The sequence below is a fragment of the Bos javanicus genome, chromosome 7, assembly GCF_032452875.1.
Source record: "Bos javanicus breed banteng chromosome 7, ARS-OSU_banteng_1.0, whole genome shotgun sequence".
Classification (NCBI taxonomy): domain Eukaryota; kingdom Metazoa; phylum Chordata; class Mammalia; order Artiodactyla; family Bovidae; genus Bos; species Bos javanicus.
In genome coordinates, this window is record NC_083874.1 from 38,614,165 (window position 1) to 38,628,592 (window position 14,428).

At 52.6% G+C, this 14,428-nt stretch overlaps 1 protein-coding gene across 1 annotated transcript; it reads right to left on the reverse strand.

The window, feature by feature from the left end:
- Nucleotides 1–7,304: 7,304 nt before the first annotated feature.
- Nucleotides 7,305–14,388, reverse strand: DOK3 (docking protein 3). The gene is made up of 5 exons (XM_061423105.1): nucleotides 12,447–14,388; nucleotides 10,819–11,124; nucleotides 8,578–8,677; nucleotides 8,290–8,462; nucleotides 7,305–8,189 (listed from the first exon to the last, which is right to left on the reverse strand). Exons 1-5 carry the CDS (start codon nucleotides 12,510–12,512, stop codon nucleotides 7,509–7,511), a joined length of 1,326 nt encoding a protein of 441 aa, XP_061279089.1. The 5' UTR covers nucleotides 12,513–14,388; the 3' UTR covers nucleotides 7,305–7,508.
- Nucleotides 14,389–14,428: the final 40 nt, after the last annotated feature.

The following is a 14,428-nucleotide window of genomic DNA, read 5'->3' on the forward strand; positions in this document are numbered from 1 at the left end:
ACTCTCTGGGACCCCATTCTGTTCTGTGACTATCAATAACACCTATATGCCAAGGACTCCCAACTTATATGTCCGGATCTGGCCTTCCCCAACAAATCCAGACTCCAGTATCCAACAGTCCGTCAAACCTAGGATGTCTATTTCAAATCATCATTGTCGTTGTTCAGTTGCTCAATCGTGTCCAACTCTTTGTGACCCTATGGACTACAGCACACCAGGCTTCTCTGTCCTTCACCATCTCCCAAAGTTTGCTCAAACTCATGTCCATTGAGTCGGTGATGCCATCCAGCCATCTCATCCTCTGTCGTCTCCTTCTCCTCCTGCCTTCAATCTTTCCCAGTATCAGGGTTTTTTGTAATGAGTCAGCTCTTCTCATCCGGTGGCCAAAGTATTGGAGCTTCAGCATCAGTCAATTTAAACTTGCAATTTCTCCACCTCCCTAACTCCTTCCTCACTTTGGTAAAGTAAAAAAAAAAAAAAAAGAAAATTAAAAGAGCAGCATTATTCATCTGCCTGGTCCAGTAAAAATTATGACGTTTTCCTTCCTTTATTTTCTGTCTCATACTTCAGATTCTGCAAATTCCACCTTCAGAATTTCTTCCACATTTGGCTTCCATGTATGTCCCTGCCACTTCTCTCATGTCTGGACATTTTAACAGTCTCCTAATAGAGCTCTCTGCTACTACTCTTACCCAGTCCAGAGTTCTTTCACTGCAGCAGCCAAAGTCCCTCTAAAGCAGCTGCTGCTGCTGCTCCTGCTAAGTCGTTACAGTTGTGTCTGACGCTGTGCGACCCCATAGACGGCAACCCACCAGGCTCCCCCATTTCTGGGATTCTCCAGGCAAGAACACTGGAGTGGGTTGCCATTTTCTTCTCCAATGCATGAAAGTGAAAAGTGAAAGTGAAGCCGCTCAGTCGACCGACTCTTAGCAACCCCATGGACTGCAGCCTACCAAGCTCCTCCCATGGGATTTTCCAGGCAAGAGTACTGGAGTGGGTTGCCATTCCCTAAAGCAGAGATCACATCAAATCACCCTCAGCTTTTAGCATTCCAGTGGGCTGGTATCACACTGGAAAGTAAAGTGTTTCAGATGTACATGACACTAATAAACTGCATCCACCAAGACACAATAAACTGGGTCCCTCACCTCCTCATTCACTCCATCCACTCCAGTCACTTGGCCTCCTGAGTGTTCCTCCATCACAGCAAAGGTATTCCTGCCTCAGAGCCTTCGTGTTTGCGACTCCTTCTGCTGAAACACTTTCTCCCAGATATTAAAACAACAGGCTCTCTCACTGTGCTCAGGTCTCTGCTCAGATGTTGCCTCCTTTCTTGATCATCCTATCTAAAACAGCAGCCCCTGACACCTCACCTGCATGATGCACTAGTTCCTTATCCTGCCTTACTTTTTCCCTATAGCACTTACCACCATTTGACATTATATTAAGTGTTTGTTTCTTCATTGCCCTTTGTCTGCATTAGAAAGTCAGTCCTCTGAGAACAGGGTCTTGTCTGTTTTGTTCACCGTCTCCCCAGTGACTGCACACAGCGGATATGAATAAACAGATGAAGGAAGGATTGAGAAAGTGAAACAGTAAATGAAGAAAGGAAGAAGTGGCAGCCTGGGGCTCCAGGCAGCCCTCCAACAGGGAGAGCCAGGGATCCCATTCCTTGGGCTCCTGCAGGGCTCAGACCTAGATGGAGCCACCAGAGCTCCCTGCACAGGCAGCCGCTGGGTAGGGGGGAACTGGCCATGGGCTAGGCCACAGTGCCCCCTGGTGGTCAGGATACCTGTAGCTCCAGGGCCAGGTCCCTAGGCGTTTCCAAAGACTTTCTCTTCTACTTTCTGATTGGAACCTCATAAAAATTGCCATGAAACAAAAAGGTTTAGATTTGTAATAAAAAAAAGCATGCCAAAACAACAAGAACATACTGTATAACACAGAAATTTATATTCAATATCTTGTAATAACCCATAATGGAAAAGAATTTGAAAAAGAACATATATATGTATGCATACATATATATACATACATGTATATATATATCGGAGAAGGCAATGGCACCCCACTCCAGTACTCTTGCCTGGAAAATCCCATGGACGGAGAAGCCTGGTGGGCTGCAGGCCATGGGGTCGCTAAGAGTCGGGCACGAAGGAGTGACTTCACTTTCACTTTTTACTTTCATGCATTGGAGAAGGAAATGGCAACCTACTCCAGTATTCTTGCCTGGAGAGTCCCAGGGACAGAGGAGCCTAATGGACTGCCGTCTGCGGGGTCGCACAGAGTCGGACACGACTGAAGCGACTTAGCATATATATATATAACTGAATCACTTTGCTGTATATTTGAAACATTATAAATCAAATCAACTACTCAATTTAAAAATGAATATACACTGAAAATAAATTTAAAAAGAACATTCAATTGCTTAAAATAGAAAGAAAAACCATTCTATAAATTGTGTTGGAACAATTGGTTATTGTCTAAAAAAAACAAGGGTCCACCTCATGCCATATATAAAAATATATCACATATAGATTAAAATCTACTTTTACGGGACTTCACTAGTGGTCCAGTAGCTAAAACTCCTCGCTCCCAATGCAGGGGGCCTGGTTTGATCCCTGGTCAGGGAACTAGATCCCACATGCTACAACTAAAAACAAGTGCCATCAAATAAAGAAGTAAAAATAAAGATTTGGAAAAATCAAGTAAAATCTACTTTTACAAGTAAAATTATAAAAGTATTAGAAGACAGTTTTTATTTTTTTATTTTTATTTTTATTTTTTTGACAGTTTTTAAAAGAAGCATGCCAGACCAAGGACCCAGGGTCCTGGATCCCAGTTCTGGCCAAGATCTTGACTCTCTGGGTAACCTCAAGTGTGTCCTGGCATTCTGTGAGGTGGCAGGAGCTGACCTGCCACTGTGGGGCCAAGAGGTCATTGCTGAAGGTACCCTGACTCCTCCTAGCCTCAGCTTGCTCTGTTGCAAGCAGCCTGATCAATCATGGGAAGCTTTTGCCTGTCAGGAGGATCGTCTGTAAGTAGGGCTGAAATGTGCCTCTTGGTGTTTCCAACATTTTTCTGGGTTTTGTCCTGTGTGGCCACAAACACCATGGGATAGCACAGAATGCACCTCCCCACAGCCTCCCTTCACACACTACATTTGGAGATGCCTTTAGACACCTAGAACTCTCATGTGCAGTTGGAATCTTAAATCTGTATCTCAGGGGCAAGATTTACAGGTCATCAATATTTAGATGGCCTGTGAGATCTGGAGACCACCTTGACTCACTTAGGACTGTGGTTCTCAGCCTTGGGTGCATACTACAATTATCTGGGGAGCTGAAAAAGTGGTGCCCAAGGCCTGCCTTGACAGATGAAATTTGAAACCATGGGTGTGGGCCTAGGCATCGGCATTTTAAAAAGGCTCTACTCCAAGCTTCAACAGTAATTGAACCGAGAACTTCCAGATGTACAAGCTGGATTTAGAAAAGGCAGAGGAGTCAGAGATCAAATCGCCAACATCTGTTGGATCATAGAAAAAGCTAGAGAATTCCAGAAAAAGATCTACTTCTGTTTCATTGACTATGCTAAACCCTTTGACTGTGTAGATCACAACAAACTGTGGAAAATTCCTAAAGAGATGGGAATACCAGACCACCTTACCTGCCTCCTGAGAAACCTGTATGCAGGTCAAGAAGCAACAGTAGAACCAGACATGGAACAATGGACTAGTTCCAAATTAGGAAAGGAGTACCTCAATGCTGTATATTGTCACCCTGCTTATTCAACTTATATGCAGAGTACATCATGCAAAATGCCAGGCTGGATGAAACACAAGCTGGAATCAAGATTGCTGGGAGAAAACTGACAAATAACCTCAGATGTGAAGATGACATCACCCCTATGGCAGAAAGCAGGAACTAAAGAGCCTCTTGATGAAAGTGAAAGAGAGTGAAAAAGTTGGCTTAAAACTCAACGTTCAAAAAGTGAAGATCATGGCATCCGGTCCCATCACTCCATGGCAAATAGATGGGGAAACAATGGAAACAGTGATAGAGTTTATTTTCTTGGGCTCCAAAATCACTGCAGATGGTGACTGCAGTCATGAAATTAAAAGACGCTTGTTCCTTGGAAGAAAAGCTATGACCAACCTAAACAGCATAATTAAAAGCAGAGACATGACTTTGCCAACAGAGATCTGTATAGTCAAAGCTATGGTTTTCCCAGTAGTTATGTACAGGTGTGGAAGCTGGACCATACAGAAGGCTGAGCGCCAAAGAATTGATGCCTTTAAACCGTGGTGTTGTAGAAGACTCTTGAGAGTCCTTTGGACAGTAAGGAGATCAAACCAGTCAATCCTAAAGGAAATCAATCCTGAATTTGCACTGAAAGGGCTGATGCTGATGCTGAAATTCCAATCCTTTGGCCACCTGACGTGAAGAGCCAACTTGACTGCAGGAGACCCTGATGCTGGGAAAGATTGAGGGCAGGAGAAGGGGTCGATAGAGGATGAGATGGCTGGATAGCATCACTGACTCAATGGACATGAGTTTGAGCAAACTTTGGGAGGCGGTGAAAGACAGGGAAGCCTGGTGTGCTGCAGTCCACGGGGTCGCAAAAAATCAGACATGACTGAGCAACTGAACAACAACAGGTGATTACGTATGCAGCTAGGGTTGAATACACTGTGTCTGATGCCGAAGTCCCGCACAGAACTCAGGCAGGGAAGGTGACAGAAGAGTCTGGGAAGAAGAGACTTGTGAGGAGGAGGAAAACCAAGTGAAGACCACATTCCAAGAAGGGGTGTGGAGTGCTGCTGAGAAGTAAGGAGAGTCTAGATCACAAAGAGAGTCCAGGTTGCTTTTGTTTGGGGGAAAAAGGAGGTTGGTGACCCTAATAAGAGTGATGGAATGGAGTTGTGGAGACCACCAGGAGATTGGATTTGGTTGAAAGGAGAATGGGAGGTGAGAAAGTGGAAATGAGAGTAATCAACAACTCTTTTGAGGAATTTCTCTGTGAAGAGGAAGAGAGAAATGGGGGAGTGGCTGAAGGAGAACGAGAGGTCGAGGGGAGGTTTGTTTTAAAGAAACTATAGAGCATATTTATGTGTGGCTGGAAATGATGATGATGATGATGGAATTAACAGGTCAAGGAGAGAGGGTAGAGCTCTGTTTGCCAAGCCATGGGGAAATGAGAGGAGACGGGAGCAGACACTCTTCTGTTGTAGGGCAGGAGGGAGACTGGTGCAGATATAGCTGCTCTTGTAGATGAAGCAGTGGGAGGTCAAGGATGCTCACTTCTGTTGGCTACCATTTCCCAAGTAGAAATGTGAGAATGGTCAGGGATGGAGAGAAGAAGCTATGAGAGCCTTGGGGAGGAGAAAAGCAGCCACTGTGGCATGCAGGATCTCTGGGCAGCATGGACAGCCTATCTATTTGAGGTTTGAGACCACATCGTTAAAGAGAACGCAGTCAGCCTGGTTATGGTAATTTCTCATATGGTGGCACAGAGAATTGGGTTCACCTGAGGCTGGGGACTTTGCCCCAAAAATAGGATGGAAGGAGAGGGGAGCAGAAGGCAGAATCCAAGTAGGGCAAGGATGGGATTATGGACTGGAGTAGTGCAGATAATGGGAGAAAGCAATGGCACCCCACTCCAGTACTCTTGCCTGGAAAATCCTATGGATGGAGGAGCCTGGTAGGCTGCAGTCCATGGGGTCTCTAAGAGTCGGATACGACTGAGCGACTTCTCTTTCACTTTTCACTTTCATGCATTGGAGAAGGAAATGGCAACCCACTCCAGTGTTCTTGCCTGGAGAGTCCCAGGGACGGGGTAGCCTGGTGGGCTGCCGTCTATGGGGTCATGCAGAGTTGGACACGACTGAAGCAACTTAGCAGTAGCAGCAGCAGTGCAGATAATGAGAAAAGGGTCAGTGCAGGTCAGTGAGAATGGAGAGCAGCCACATAGGCAACACTAGAGGAAGTGGGCTGGAAGGAGAGGAGGTAGCCAGTGGCAGACACTTGAAATAAGACAGTGTCACTGTGAAGTGACAATGGAGCGTCACCATCATAAAGATGAAGTTTGGGATGTGTCAAAGGTGTGAGCAGCTGAGGTGGTGCTGAGGTCAAGGGACCAGGAGGCTGGATCTTTGGGGGCATTGATGCTTGTATGCATGGAGACCCAGGGATGGTGACAGGAGCAGCAGTAAGGAGAGGACAGTAAGGCAGCCAATGAAGTCTTCGAGAGACTCCTTATCTCCTTCTGGAATGTGGACTCCTTGAAAACAGGACTGTGGCTGTCATGAACACGGCCATGGGTCCTCAGAGCCTGGCACAAAGTAGGCATTGGTAAGACTCGAATGAATGCATGTCTGGTGTATAATTTGATCTTTATGCTTCACGGCTAAGGAAGAGACTGAGGCCAGGGACTCCCCAGGAGTGTCTGTGCATTTTTGAGTTTCAGCGGAGACTGTTTTGGGTGTGCACATCTTTGAAGTCCCTGCCCCCTGCCCCTCCCCCACTCCTCCCCAGCTCAGGCTTTCCGGTCCCTCAAAATCAGCCTCCACACAGCTTTCCCTGGTCTGACTGTGTTCCTCCACTGAGGATGAGACCCAGCTCCTTGTAGGATGATCAGACCTCTCATGCGTGGCCAACTCAACCTCAAACCCCTAGGAACCCTCTGGTTCATGCTCTTCCCTTGCTCTCTGCAACCACCATGCCTACCTTCAGCCTGGAAAGCTCCAGGGCTCACTGCCAGTCTGGTGAAGCCCTGCCTCCCCTTTACGCTCAATTCAGAGGGTACATCACCCATCAGCAAGCCTTATTTCTCCCTCTGCCCTACTACTGTCTGAGTCACTTCCACCGCACAGGACCACATGGAGCCATAATTATCTGCATTCCACTTGCCTGCTCCAGTGGACTTGAACCTAAGGGTGGCAGAGGTCGGCGCTGGGTCACATATGTCCCTGGAACCCAGCACAGGGCACTGGTGTTTGCTGCAACCCGTGTTTGAGGATCTGTGTGGACCTGGGCATACCACTGCCGGGACCCTTGCTGTCCTTAGTCGCTCAGTCATGTATGACTCTTTTCGACCCCATGAACTGTAGCCGCCAGGCTCCTCTGTCCATGGGATTCTCCACGCAAGGATACTGGAGTGGGTAGCCATGCCCTCCTCCAGGGGATCTTCCCGACCCAGGGATGGAACCCAGGAATCCGGCATTGCAGGTGGATTCTTTACCATCTGAGCCACCAGGGAAGCCCTTAGGGAGGAGATAGCACTGTGGGCCAGGAGGCTGGACAGAGAGGAGAACTAAAAAGGCTTTATTGCCAGCAAATCTGTACACTATACACGGGGGTCGGGTGGGGGGCCTCCCCAGGCCTCCTACCTTGTCACTCCAGGCTAGAGTGAGTGTGAGGATTGCGTCCCCAGATGTCGGTTGTCCCCCCTGCCCTCTTGTCCCAGGGAGAGTGCCCTCCTCTCCTCGGGCGGCCACGCCAAGTGGTTCAGGGCCGGTCGCAGGGGGCCGGGCCCTTCTTCCGCTCTCGGCTCAGAAATGTCACCAGCTTGGCCTTGAAGCCTGAGTGCGCACCCGGGCGGCCAGACCCCGAGGCCTCGTCGCCGTTATCCGCCAGCTCCAGCTCCAGCAACCGCCGGTACTGGGCCTCCAGGCTGCTGTCGTGGGCCGCGCCGGGCCAGCCCAGGTCCTGGCTGTTGTGGTAGATGGGGCTGTCCGGGGGGTTGCCGCCGCCCGGGCCCTCTTCCACCAGCTTCCGGCAGCCGGCGTCGGGCGCGCACAAGTTCTCGTACAGGTGTTCGGCGGCGGCGCTCGGGGGCACGCTGGCCCGCTTGCACACGGACGCGTAGAGCACTGCCGGCGGCTCCTCGGAGACCGCGGGGCCCAGCAGCGGCGGCAGACTCTGTGGCCCGGGCTCGGCCGCGCGCATCTTCCGCGAGCCGGGCGCCTCGGGCCGCGGGGGCCCCTCCCGCAGCTCGCCTGGAGGCTCCAGCGAGGGCAGCGAGGTGGCCCGCGGCAGAGGGCAGGGCCGGGGCCCCGGGAGGCGCTCCCGCTGGCGGGCGATGGCGGCGGCCAAGGCCCCGCACAGGTCGCGGGCGCGGGCGCTGCTGAAGGCGAAGAGGCCCTCGCCCGAGTCGCAGCGGCGGCCGGCTTCAAAGGAGAACACGCCCTGGGCAGGGGGCGGTACGAGGAGTCAGCGGTTTCAGGAATCGCGCGCCACCCGCCACCCTTCCCTGCGGGACCAGCGGGGCGGCGACCCAGCACCTCACCTTGTCGGAGCCGAACTTTCGCAGGAAGCAGTAGGGCCAGGTGTAGAGCGCCTGCGGATTGGCCGGTTCGCTCAGCTGGATAGCGTCCTGGCCCAGCCGCAGGAGGTAGGGCCCCTTCAGCTGGCAGCGGGTGGCTGCCTCCGTCCTCTGCACCACCACCGGGAACTCGCCCACTGCAAGCACCGGCCGTGAGGGCCACAAGCACAGACTCCCTGGGTGGGGTCCCAGAAAGCTTCCCGCCCCGGGTGTGCTGGGGCTAAGGCTGCCTCTGTAATCTCTGCAACTTACCTTCCTGCCAGGAAGAGTAGATGGAGTTCTCCTCCATGGGGACCAGGCTCCTCTGCCGAGCCTCTGCCTCCCCAGATCCTGAGGAACTCTCCCCTGTGCCCTAGGGAATGGGACAAGGCCAGAGGTTAGTGTCTCTCCTCCCCATTCCCATATCCTTTCCCTGGGGTCTGTGACAAGCAAGGGCACCCAGCGACCTGAGTGCGAGTCCCAGTTCCACCCGTGACACAGTGCAAGGCCCTGGGCACCACTCTGAGCCTATTTCCCCACCGGCTGCCCCTTTTAGGGCACACGTGAAGATGTCCTCCATCGCCCCTGAGGTTGGCCAGAGCCTGGGCCAGTCTGTCTGTGTCCCTGTGATACCTTGGAGCAGTAAAGGGGTGGGAGCTTCAAGGGTGGGATCCACGAGTGAATGGCCACTCTTCCTCCCATCTTTGACCTCTTTCTCCATCTTCCCCAACATTCTTCAGGCTCTGACCCTGAGCATCTCCATCATGACCACCTTGGCCCATGAAACCACGTGCCATGCCATGCTAAGTCACTTCAGTGTCTGGCTCTTTGTGACTCTATGGACCATAGCCCGCCAGGCTCCTCTGTTCATGGGATTCTCCAGGCAAGAATACTAGAGCAGGGTTTCCGTGCCCTCCTTTGTGGATATTCCCAACCCAGGGATTGAACCCAGGTCTTCTGCATTGCAGGTGGATTCTCTACCATCGGAGCCACCAGAGAAGCCCCAGGATACCATGTTGCTAAGTCACCTCAGTCGTGTCAGACTCTGTGCAACCCCATAGACAGCAGCCCACCAGGCTCCCCCATCCCTGGGATTCTCCAGGTAAGAACACTGGAGTGGGTTGCCATTTCCTTCTCCAATGCAGGAAAGTGAAAAGTGAAAGTGAAGTCGCTCCGTCGTGTCCAACTCTTCACGACCCCATGGACTGCAGCCCACCAGGCTCCTCTGCCCATGGGATTTTCCAGGCAAGAGTACTGGAGTGGGTTGCCATTGCCTTCTCCATAGCCAGGGTCAAATGCAATGGCTTCCCACTGGTCTCTTGCTCCTGTTTATTTACCTGTTGTTTTTTTTTTTTAATCAAAAGAATTGTAAAATACACAACATAAAACTGACCATTTTAACCATTTTAAAGTGGATGGGAAAAAAAAATAAAGTGGATGGAGATGTAATTCAGAACTTTTTCATCACTCCAAATGGAAATCCTGTACCCATTAAGTCTTTACTTTCTATTCCCTCCTCTCCTCAGCCCTGGCAACCAGTAAGCTGCTTTCTGTAACTATGGATTTGTCTATTCTGGGTACTTCATGTAAATGGAATTACACAGTGTGTGGCCTTTAGTGTCTAGTTGTTCTGACTTCGCATGTTTCCAATGTCCACCCATGTTGTATCATGTATCAGTGCTTCATTCTTTTTTAAGTAATGTTCTGTTGTATGGATAGACTACATTCAGTTTATCCATTCATCTGTTGATGGACATGTGGGTTGTTTGCATCTTTGGGCTACTGTGAACAACGCTGCACTAAAGATTCTCATGCAAGTTTTGTTTGAACACCTGTTTCAGTTCTCTTGGGTCTACGCCTAGGAGGAGAATTGCTAGGTCATATGTTAACTTTGTTTAATTTTTGAGGAACTGCCACTCATTTCCTTTTGGCCCATCAGAGACCCTGCAAAGCTTTAAAACACTCAGTTTCTGGGTCCAACTCCCCAGAGGCTTCTCCTCTTGAGCAGAATAAAAGCCCAGACTCCACAAGTGGCCCAAGGCAGGTTCAGGTGGCTCCCACCAAGTTCTCCACCGTCGCCTCCTCCTGGGTCCCCTCTCCCTCCTTAGCCTGTGGCCACAATGGCCTTTCTGCTCCTTGAACATCAAGCTTTTCCCTGCCTCAGGGCCCTTGCCCATGCTGCTCCCTCTTTTCAGGAGCCTTCTCAGACTGGTATTGAGGACACTCTTTCCTCAGATCTTTGCCTGGTGGGTTATTTGTCCTCTCCTGAGAAGCCTTCCTGGACCCTCCTGTCTAACATCCCCCCACTCACTCATGGTCCCACTCAGCCTCTCATATTCTCCATAGCATTCATGGCTATCTGAGATTTGCTCTGCGGGCTTCTGGCCTGTATCCCAGGCTTCTAGGTGCTTGCTGAGTGATGGGATGTGAATGAGCATGGAGATGAACAAGGTGTGGGTGAAATGGTCTCCCCAGCCCGCCCCTGGATGCCTTCCCCACCTGCCCTGTGCTCACCGGGAAGGCCAGCTGACAGATGGGGCCCATCCATGCCTGGCGGTGCTCTGCGGCCAGCAGGTGGCTTCGCTCCGTGGTGGTGAGCAGGAAGGCACCAGTGTCCCGGGGGCAGCTCTCACCATCAGCCGGTAGCACAGACACACAGTCAGCCAGGCGAATGATCCGCCGTTCTCCTCGCCGGCCAGGCCCCGCAGACCTGTCACCTGCTGGCCCCAGGCCACCATCCCGGACCTCCCAGCTCTCTAGCCGGGCCACGCCCGAGGGGCCTCCTGCATAGAGTAGGCCCCATACCTTCCGCCAGCATTTCTGCAGGAGATAAAAATGGGGGAGATGACCCTCAAGTGGCAGTTCCCAACCTGCATCTCAACCCCACACAAGCCATTCAGCCAGTGCTCCTGGCCACCCAGGGTGGCCTCCGCCTCCCCGCTCTTCAGGCCATGTGAAAGTGAAGTGTTGTCCAGTCGTGTCCGACTCTTTGTGACCCCATGGACTGTAGCCAGACAGGCTCTTCTGGCCATGGGATTTTCCAGGCAAGAATACTGGAGTGGGTTACCATTTCCTTCTCCAGGGGATCTTCCTGGCCTAGGGGTTGAACCCGGTCTCCTGCACTGTAGGCAGATTCCTTACTGTCTGAGCAGCTTTTTTACCGTCTGAGCCACCAGGGAAGCCCAGGATGCCTTGCCAGAGCTGGCCTGGCAAGGGGGACAGTCTGTACTTGGAGTCAGTCAGCCCTGGGTTCACATCTACCCCCACACTTTCCCAACTGTGATCCCCATAAGCACTAGTATCTTCGTCTCTCAAAGGTCATGAGGGGGGACTTCCCTGGTGGTCCAGTGGCTAGGACTCCATGCTCCCAATGCAGGGGCCTGGGTTTGATCCCTGGTCGGGGAACTGGATCCCACATGTGGCAAGTAAAACATCCTGCACGCCGCCCCTGAGACCCAGCATGGCCAAGTAAATAATAAAAAAAAAAAAATACTTAAAAAACAAAAGGTTGTGAGAACGCACGAGGCTGGGGCTTCTACTGGGTAATATCTAGTGGCTACAGCAGACCACCTGCCAGCCCTGCTTTGTCGGTACCCCCACCGCCTGCAAAGAAAAGGTCACTTAGGCCATGGGGCAAGGGGTGGGGTGGGAGGGAGGCCTCTGTCTCATGATGGCAAGGAAGGAAACATGCAAATAATTCCGAGCAAAGGAAACAGACGGTTTATCTGCCTGGGCAGCAGCTGCGGCTGAGCTATGAGTGTGCAGGGCCCGCAACCTCAGGACAGGGCTGGGAAGAGCCGAGCCCTCTTCAGCAGGATGGAGCTCCCCTTTTAGGGGCTCCTCCAGCTCAGCCTCCAGCCCTCTCAGGGGCCACAGTGCCACTAGTAGATGGGATGGAAGGCTTTTGGATTAGCCAGCCCCTCACCTCTGCTCTGCCTCAAGGGTGGCATTACCGGCTCCCCGCTCTTGGCTTCCCACCTGTAAATGAGGCAGGTCTCGCTGAGGCTGAACTTCTCCACACCCAGGTTGGATTCCCCACCCTGACGCCTACCCTCTTTTTCCCAATCCTAGCGGCCTGTCCGAGTCTGGGGCAGAGGCCCACCACCTGTCCTAGGCGGCCGCCGGGCAGCTGGGGTCCCCACCTTGCCGAACTTGACGTGCTGCTGGTAGAGGATGCCGTCCTTGACGGGGGTCTCCAGAGGCTCCATGGCCGCGGTCGGGCCCCAGGGCCGACACTCCGAGGACCTGCGGAGACTGATGACGGGCAGGAGGGGAACTCCTCACACTTCCCCTTCTGGCCACTTCCCCCTCCCTCTGTCCAGAGAGGCAGCTGCAGGCCTGGGGGAGGGGAGCCCTGCCTACCGTAAAGGAGCTAGAATGGGGTGGGGAGGGTTCCAGGTACCCCACTAGGGCCAGGCAGGGGCCTCAGACTACCTGAGGGCAGATGATCCCTGCCTGTCCCCGTCAGCTGGGTGTGAGCCTCTGACCGCAGACTGGCTCCTGAGTCATGCGCTCCGACCCCTCCCCCATCCTGGGGCAGTTGTGTACCTTGGGGCCTGGCATGCCCACAGCCTGGTCCCCACCCCAGGACTTTACTCTAGCCAGATGGGCAAACTCCTTGCTTTCCCATTCAAGAGTCCTAGTTGGTCGGCCTGTCTTTATGCTGGAAAACAGTTCTAACAGTCACTTGGTCCTTTCCATTTCACAGCTCCTGTCTATTGCCAGCCTTGGCATCTTCCCACTGAACCATGGCCCTACCTGGGCCCATTCGGCCCTTTCTGCCATCCCCAAACAACCCATCCCTCCCCTTCCTAAATGCTGCCTGGCTCCCAGTGCCCTCAGGTCTAGCTTGGACTCCTGGGCCCAGCACTCGAGGAGTATTCTCTCCTCCACCTCCCCACGCCTGGTCCCTTCAGGGCGCCTCTCACCGTGCTCCTCAGGGCACTGGGCCTTCTCCCTCTGGCCTTCTTCCTCCAGGAGGCCTCCTTTGACCACCCCACGCTATCTTGAGAGCACAAAGGCCCCTGCCCTCATGGCACGGCCCCAGCCACGTGAGAGGGTGGCACGCCCCTGCCGAGTTCCCTGGAGATCTCACATGCTTTTTTTTTTTTTAAGCTTTGCTTCTGGCTGGGGCACTTTCTAAGCCTTGCCTTGCTGGAGGCCAGGTATCTGAGCTCTGCATATGAATCTGAATTCTGGAGACAGCCTTGTGTCATTTATCCTGTGCCACTTCTAGGAAGGAATAGCCCAAATACTGTTTGGGGGTCACATGTGGGTTGTATAGCTTCTCAGGCAGGAAATCTAGGGCCTCATTCACCTGGCTTTGTGCCCATTATGGCCCAAGCAGCCCCAGACACCATGTCCTTTGCATTCTCATTGCCATTTCACCGATGAGGAAATCAAGACTCAGAAACATTAAGTAACTTGCCCAAGGCCACACACCAAGTGGCAAACAGGGCTCGAGCAACCGCTGTCCCCCTGGGATAAGCGCGTGGCCTGCGCATGGAGTGTCTGGCGCAGAGGAGCTGCCTGCCACCAGGGCTCTTTTTCTATCTACCCCTAGCAAGATGCTGAAATCCTGGCCCCTTTGCTAGCAGTCCCGTGACCGCAGCCTGCATTTATTCATGGCTGATCTGTCTGTCCCACTCACTTGTGAACTTCCCAGAGGGCATCTGTCTGGCTCACCTGGGTCCTGAGCCCAGCACATAGCTGGGTCAGTGGATGCATGTGGCCTGGGTGGCAGTCCTACGGCATTTGCTGCCCACTTGGCAAACAGCAGAGGCCTCCCTACTGGGAGCCTGCATGGGCAGTGGGCCTGAGACAGGACGTCTCCAAAGGGCCTTAGAAGGCCCGGGGAACTTTACACACTGACAGGAAGAGGGAGGCTGGGGCAGGGCTGGAGGTTATAACAGCCAACCAGAAAGACCAGAAACCCCAATCAACCATTTCCCTTTGGTCTATCAGGGTGGTCCTTTTCTGAGTCACAATAGAGGAAATTTACCCTAAGCCTCCACAGGAGGCCCCAGGCAATCAGCTCCTTCCACAGCTCAGTACCAGCAGGTTTTGGCAGTGGTTGTGGGAGATACCAAGGTCCCACCTCAGAGGGGCGCTGGCGGTCAGAGGG